This window comes from Garra rufa, unplaced genomic scaffold (assembly GCF_049309525.1).
Source record: "Garra rufa unplaced genomic scaffold, GarRuf1.0 hap1_unplaced_961, whole genome shotgun sequence".
Classification (NCBI taxonomy): Eukaryota; Metazoa; Chordata; class Actinopteri; order Cypriniformes; family Cyprinidae; genus Garra; species Garra rufa.
Window position 1 is genome coordinate 1 of NW_027395225.1, and position 8,080 is coordinate 8,080.

General features: G+C 36.2%; 1 protein-coding gene across 1 annotated transcript; it reads left to right on the top strand.

The window, feature by feature from the left end:
• Nucleotides 1-6: 6 nt before the first annotated feature.
• LOC141317415 (phosphatidylserine lipase ABHD16A-like) lies at nt 7-7,385 on the top strand. Its single transcript, XM_073833135.1, has 9 exons — nt 7-83; nt 174-278; nt 373-436; nt 513-569; nt 3,824-3,886; nt 3,966-4,042; nt 4,858-4,956; nt 5,115-5,161; nt 6,857-7,385. The coding sequence occupies exons 2-9, from the start codon at nt 188-190 to the stop codon at nt 6,938-6,940; spliced, it is 582 nt and encodes a 193-aa protein (XP_073689236.1). The 5' UTR covers nt 7-83; nt 174-187; the 3' UTR covers nt 6,941-7,385.
• Nucleotides 7,386-8,080: the final 695 nt, after the last annotated feature.

Sequence of the window (8,080 nt, forward strand, 5' to 3'; positions counted from 1 at the left end):
CGTCATTCAGTTTGCTGTGCACAAACTGGGCTTCCAGTTGAGTGACATTATTGTGTACGCCTGGTCAATAGGGGGCTTCACAGGTAAACAATCCCACACCAGTAAACCAGCCAATCACAGATCAGAAAACATTGCTCATTTATTTTATTCAATAATGTGCTGCCTTATTTTAGCCAGTTGGGCTGTGATGTCCTATCCAGAGATCCGAGCTCTGGTTCTAGATGCCTCATTTGATGACCTTTTACCCCTTGCGCTCAAGGTCATGCCTGACAGCTGGAGTAAGTGGTTTATGCTTTACATCTCTACTCAGATTTCTAAAGAATGACCCACAATAAGAATTAATGATTGAATGTGTTTGTTTCCATTCTGTAGGACCACTGGTCACCCATACGGTGAGGCAGTACATGAATCTGAACAATGCTGATCAGCTTTGCAAGTTAGTCACATGATTTAATAGTAAAAACTAAATTAACAGCATGAGCTCTATCTAAATAGTTTGGCTCTCATTTCAGGTACCAGGGACCAGTGTTATTGATCAGAAGAACCAAAGATGAAATCATCACTACCACGTGAGCTATCCAGGACACAGATAAATTAGGGCTGGGCGATAATTCGATAACGATAATTATCACGATATAGTTTTTTTTTGTTTTTGTTTTTTTTCGATAAAACGATAATGACAGTTCGATAAGTGCTCGATAATGTTTACGCACTGTGCGTAACGCTGCGCAGGCATTTTGCAGCCTGCACTTCCGGATTAGTGATGGGATTTATGGCTCTTTGAGGGGATCCGGATCTTGGCGATCTTTTGGCTCTTTTTAAATATTTAGTCAGTTTTAAGAAGCCAGTTTGGGGGCATCTCAGTTTATCCTGGAAATAATCACTGGTAGGAATTATGAGGTGAGATTTGTAGTCAAATAATTAAATGTAGTTTGAATTATTCTGAAATATTGATATTACCTCATTTGTCATGTGTGGACTATATTCCATAGGGTTGCACAACATCCCTCTGCTTAGACAGTGGCATCACTATTTTGGATTCACCTTTAGTACAAAGTGTGTTGCTGCGTCCCAATTCGCATACTTATACTATGCCCTTAAAGTATGTACTCTTTTTGTGAAGAAAAAGTACATACTTTTGAGTATGTAGCAGAAAAGTAGGCAAGCTTTGGGACATACTACTTCGTCTGTTGCTTAGTTACCTAAATCCTGTCACTGTTTAAACTGCCTTGTCAGTTAATATCATCTACATTTCGTTTAATTTGATTTCCCACCGTATTAGAGAGAAATGAAGAGGCACATTCTTATTGAGTCTTTTATGCCGAGAACTTTGCTCGTGTTTGCATAATGATGCATTTAAAAGTTTATGACCAAACCTATCATTATAAAAGTTCATAATGTTGCTGCACATGAAATATACCATGGATAACATTATTTAAATACTATTTATTAGGTTACACATTGATTAGTTATCTCAAAAACCCCTTTCTCTACCTGTCCGTTGGTAGCGCGTATCCGCCATGTTTGTAGTTTTTTTTTTAAACAATTTTTATGCGTGTTTGTAGTTCTAATCGGATCCTCATTCACCGCGCAACGTGTTGTGGGCAATATTAGCCGTTAGAGTGTGCATTGATCCGCACTTCGAATTCTTAAAGGTGCAATGTGTAATATTTAAGATGATCTCTAGACAGAAATGCAATATAGTATACATAACTATGTTTTCAGGGGTGTATAAAGACCTTACTTAATGAACCATTATGTTTTTATTACCTTCGAATTATCAGTTTATATCTACATAGACCGCGGGTCCCCTCACATGGAAGTCGCCGTATTGTTTCTACAGTAGCCCTATATGGACAAACTGCTCTACAGATCGCGTTTCATCACTGTTGTTCTAGCGGAAAAACACTGACACAATGATGAACATGTAACTGTAATATTCACAATAACATTGTTTTATTGAATTATTAAGTAAATATAATTCCTTAATTTACGTTTTAAAAGAAACCTAATTACTCTTTGCTGTCTAAAACGACGACATCTCAATCCCGTGTGGGCCACCGTAGCTTCTGTAAAGGGAGGGGTGAGCGGTGGACGGGAGCCGTTGGTTGCAATTTACAATCTCACCACTAGATGCCGCAAAAATCTACACACTGCACCTTTAAGTTAAGTAGTAGACCATCTGGGAATAATTTGTGTGCATCTGTGTGAAACACGCATAGGAAAAAAGAACGACAGAAAGAACGACTCCCCCCCAGCCGCGACTCGGCTCCCATCGTTCATGTTTATGAGCCGTTCAAAAGAATCGGTTCGTTCGCGAACGTCACAACTCTATTCCGGATGCCGCATGCAGTATTTAGTTTACAGCCACATGACTCTAGTGCAACCATTTCACTCGCATTTGCGACTAAAAGTTAGTACGTGCGACTGTAAAAAATATTTAGGAGCACCATGTGCGACTGACCCGATCAGCATATTTGTGTTTGCGCTCAGCGGAGATTTAAAGGTTTCTACGTGTTTTTGCAACATTGAGTAATGTATCACAGACAGATCTCACAAATCCTTTCATAAAGTATAGAGAGAGTGTAAGTAAGAGACTGATTGTGCAGTAAAGAGAGCGTCGTTGTTTATAATAGAGCTTTGTCATATGGCGAACTAAGATGAGTGACAGCTTTTAATAATTTTAAGGTGGTTTGTAAATGAGATATTGATCTAATACAGCAGTTAAATAAACAAGAAGTTATTATTAAGTGACTTACATTGACTGACTACAACACTATATGCCTGATTTTGCTTTATTTCGTCGTCAAAAGTAATCTGAAACAAGTCACAACTGCGCGCATCTCCATTCAAACACAGCGGTGTTTAGTTTATGAATGAAACGTGCGTTTTTAAACGAATCTAGTGAAATGATTCAATTTCCCATTCATAACGATAGTCACTCGCTTTATTCCCGAATGAACCATCCGTTCAAACGAATCAAATGACTGATATGATTCAGTAACTAAATCAGTGCCTTGCCGCCACCTGCTGGCAGATCTGTTCAGTTATTTAAATCTTTAATATTTCTGTTTTCAAACGTTTATATTATAGATTTTACATTAATCTCAACATGAATTTATGATTGTGACTGCACTCACCTCTGAGCCTCATTAAACATATGAAAAGGCAAAAAACAAAATTTCCCTGTTTTTTTAATAAAGAGTTTCGATTATTGTTTAGAATGTGCTCCTAAAATTTTGACTGCTCCTAAATTTAAGTTAGGAACACAAGTGCTCCTAGCAAGAAAAGTAAGTGTAGAGCCCTGAGCCATTATTATTATTTTATTTATATTGTCAGACAGCTAAAACATTTTACAAAATGTGTTAAATCAGCTGCACAAAGGGATTGGCATGCTGAAAAGATTTGTCTATTCTTATTTTTGTTGAATGATAAATATACTTAAAAATCACTTTAACTCTGCATTTACAGTCAGAGCCATGTTACAAGTGTTGTATCATTTTACAGTTCTTATTTTTATAAAAACGTTTTATATATTCTACCTCAATTGATTATTGTTAGGAAAGTATTCGTCCTGTTCTGACAATAAACCATAAATAATAATTAACTGTCGAGAGTAAAAATCTGCCTTTAAAATTGATAGATATAATTATAAAGATTTGACATTTATCGTGGTAATTATCGATATCGACTGATATGAAAAAAATTATCGTGATAATTTTTTTTGCCATATCGCCCAGCTCTAAGATAAATCATGTTTGTGGAGGCAAACGGAAATTGTTGTTGATCTTGACATGGCTGTGTTCTGTTTTGTTTGATACAGGGGTCCAGAGGATATCATGTCTAACAGAGGGAATGATCTGTTGCTCAAACTACTCCAGTACAGGTCAGACACAATTCACACAGACTGATTAATCTGGTTCTGCTCTATCGATTTGTTTCATCTCTCTTTCTGTGTCTCTCAGGTATCCTAAGGTCATGACAGAGGATGCTATCAGGGCAGTCAGGCAGTGGCTCGCAGCAGGGACACCGATTGAAGAGGGTGTGATTTTATAGTTAATTATTTTTTATAATATCTTATTTATATTACTTATTTGAAACTGTCATTGTCTGCCACCAGATAGGCCCCGCCCACAAAAAATATCATCACTGTTTGCAAACACCGGATTGGTCTATGAAATATTTTAGTTTATTTTTAACTATTTTAACAGGGCTTTTCAAAATGGGTTCCAAGCAATGGAAAAGTGAAAGGAAAGTGATTAAATTAAGTTTGAATGTACAGAATTCTGACATTATGGTTTCATTCTGCTTTGTGAAGATGGGTCAGAAATCTTTAATAATTATAGAATAATTATTCTGTTGACAGGGTATCTGCAGGATTTTGTAATCAAATGTAAGACTTTTTAAGACCTGGACAAATAAACTGAATAGTGTATGAGTGTTACAGGGCAGTGTTCAGGTAGCATATTGAATTGTAAATGGACTGTAAAAAAAAGTTCAGATACAGGGTTTCACAAAAACAAAGTTTTAAAAGATGATTAAACCATATTTAAGAGAAGAGATGTTATACAGTAAATTCAGTTTTTATGACTGGATTCCGTGATGCTGTTTGCATTTTCCACATCTAATGTAAACTGTACATCAAACAATATAGCTCATTTGGGCATAATATTCATTTAAGCAAGTTTGAAAACACCTCAATTTCAATCTTGGACATAGCACTGGTTATGAATACCTTAATATGAAAAGAATTGTGACGTAAACTTTATCAGACAGAATTTCTGTTTGGGTTTGTTCTCTGTTTTGGCTTTATTAAAAGAATGTTTAAAAGTGACTAATTTTTCCTCTATTCCTTAGAATCGGTGTACACCGGCTATGAGGTAGATGATGATTGGTGCTTGTCTGTGCTGCAGTCCTATCAGACAGACAGAGAGACCCTGTTCCCCTGGAGTGTTGGTACGTGCTTCATACACAGTAGCCATGCGCACATCCAGAATGAGTTGGTGTGATAGAAACGAGGACATTCAACAGTGATTTCCATTGCTGTAGCTACAGTTTACACTTAAAACAAACAATTGACTGTTGGTGATCTGATCTCCCGTCTTTTGTTTCAGGTGAAGACATGACACTCGAGGGCAGAAGGCAGCTTGCTTTATTTTTGGTATGTTACAAAAGTATCAGAGCATACCCAGTAAATAAAAATGTCTCTTTCTCTCTCTCTCTCTCTCTCTCTATATATATATGTGACCCTGGACCACAAAACCAGTCATAAGGTTAAATTTATAAAAAAAAAACTGAGATTTATACATCATATGAAAGCTCAATAAATAAGCTTTCTATTGATGTATAGTTTGTTAGGATAGGACAATATTTGGCTGAGATACATCTATTTGAAATCATAAATCTGAAGATGCAAAAAAAATCAAAAAGACTGAGAAAATCACCTTTAAAGTTGTCCAAATTAGGTTCTTAACAATGCATATTACAAATCAAAAATTATATTTTGATATGTTTACAGAAGGAATTTTACAAAAAATCTTCATGGAACATGAACTTTACTTAATTTCTTAATGATTTTTGGCACCCCAGCGACTTAAGACTGGTTTTGTGGTCCAGGGTCACATATATTATATGTATATATATATTTTCTGACCTAAAGTTACTTTTATGCAACCAATTATTATTTTTGACTGGAAATGACACAGGCTTCTCCCAAAAGATAAGACAATGTACAAGAGGCTTCACTGTAGAAAAAAAAATTTCTCAGACAGCTTGTATTTTCATTTAAACAAAAAGTTGCAAGTCCAAAATTATTCATACCCTTTGCAAACCGTCACAGTCAATGGGAAAATCCAAAGTTCTATACCATTCCAAATAGTCTGCCAAGCTGTTTTAAAGCATCCTAATTACCCTGATTCATTGGGAACAGCTGTTTTAATCAACTCAACAGGTGAAAAACAGAAGCTCTCTGCTGTTGGTTTGTGGACAGTCATGGCTAAGACAAAGGAGCTCACTGAGGACCTGCGGCTGCGCATTGTGGCTGTTCACAAGTCAGGAAAGGGCTATAAGACTATATCTAAATGTTTTGAAGTTCCAGTGGCTACAGTCCAAAGTATTATTTAAAAATACAAGACGTTCCGCACTGTGAAAAATCTGAGGATGTGGTCGGAAGCCAAAAGTGACACCTGTGCTGGCCAGGAGGATAGTGAGAGAGGTAAAAAAGAATCAAATCACAGGAAATGGCACCATGAAAAAGGAGCAATACATCCAAATTCTCAACAACAACAACATCAGGCAGTCAGCACGTCCCAAACGAACCAAAACACACAGCAAAAGTGGTGAAGAAATGGCAGACAAAAACATTAACGTTTTGCAGTGGCCCAGTCAGAGTTCTGACTTAAATCCAATTGAGAATCTGTGGAGGGAGCTAAAGATCAGGGTGATGGCAAGGAGACCCTCCAACCTGAAAGAGTTGGAGCTCATCGCTAAAGATGAATGGGCAAAAATACCAGTGGAGACATGCAAAAAGCAGGTCAGCAATTATAGGAAGGGTTTGATTGCTGTAATACCCAATAAAGGCTTTTCTATTGATTATTGAGAAGGGTGTGAATAATTTTGGACATGCCACTTTTTGTTCAAATGTAAATAAAAGATGAGTAATATTTTTTTCCACAATCATGCCTCTTGTACATTGCCTCTGCATCATTTCTAATCAAAAAAAAACTTGCTGGTTGAATAAAAATAATACAAATTTGCCAGGGGTATGAATAATTTCAGGCTTGACTGCGTGTATGTATGTATATATATATATATAAATTCATTAATCTAACAGGACATTCTTCTCTCTCTCTCTCAGGCACGAAAGTATATGCGAAACTTTGAGACGACACACTGCACTCCACTCCCTATTACTGAATTCAGGCCTCCCTGGAAACTGTAGAGAGCTAATATGACTAACAGGAAGAGAGCACTGGAGGTCAGAGGTCGAAGGGAATCACACACCGGTACTTTTTGAGTCAGTGCTGTGGGGCGGCAGGGAGGCGTTTAGAACTAGTCATTTGTCTAAATGTGACAGGGTTAGTCATTTATGTTTGTTTCGCATGGTTTGATAGTTTCTTGGTTGTGTTCCGCCTCCATCGCAGTGAAAATGAAGATCGGAAAAGTGTCGATGCTCAGGTTTGTCGTCACTGTTGTGATGTTTGTTTCTTTTGAAAGACTCTCAGTGACAGGACTCAAAGATCTCTTGCCTCTTTCTCAATCTGTGTTTATTTTTATCCTCTCTATTTTGTGGAGCACTGTAATTATTATGAACAAATCGTATCGTAAACTAATGGTCTGAATGTTATATTGCATATGAATATTAAATAAAACCAGGGGGTACTTTTTTTGTGGTTTCTTTAAGTCTTTAATCATGTCATTATTTGTGGTTGACACAAAATAAAAGTTTCTTATTTGAAAACTAAATTAAAATGGTATTGTTTCTTGAAAATGTGAACAAGCATTGCTGAAGTCAAAAGTTTTTATACAGCTTTCAGAATCTGCAAAATGTTAATTATTTTACCAAAATAGGAGGGATTGTACAAAATGCATGTTATTTTTTTTAGTACTGACCTGAATAAGATTTTTCACATAAAATACATTTACATATAGTCCACAAGAGAAAATAATAGATGAATTAATATAAATAACACCGTTTAAATGTTTTTTGGTTTTTCAGCATTTTTGTGTATTTGAACCCTTTCCAACCATGACTGTATGGTTTTGAGATCCATCTTTTCACACTGAGGACAACTGAGGGACTCATATGCAACTATTACAGAAGGGTCAAACGATCACTGATGCTTCAGAAGGACAATGCATTAAGAGCGAAATTGAAAAATTTTAGAATTTGAAGATCAGGTTAAATTTAACTTTTGTATTCTGGGAAACATGTAAATATCTTCTGTACCTTCTGAAGGGCAGTACTAAAAAACAAATATGATATTTAGGCAAAATAAGAAAAATGGACATCTTCATTCTGTTCAAAAGTTTTCACCCCTGGCTCTTAATGCATGTTTTTTTTTTCATTCTGAAGCATCAG

What these genes read in the sequence shown, in the direction of transcription:
- LOC141317415 (XM_073833135.1), top strand. Translation starts at nt 188, where the DNA reads ATGTCCTATCCAGAGATCCGAGCTCTGGTTCTAGATGCCTCATTTGAT. An exon ending in GATGAAATCATCACTACCAC is followed by an intron (nt 570 to 3,823) that starts GTGAGCTATCCA and finishes TGTTTGATACAG; the next exon opens with GGGTCCAGAGGATATCATGT. An exon ending in CCTGTTCCCCTGGAGTGTTG is followed by an intron (nt 4,957 to 5,114) that starts GTACGTGCTTCA and finishes CTTTTGTTTCAG; the next exon opens with GTGAAGACATGACACTCGAG.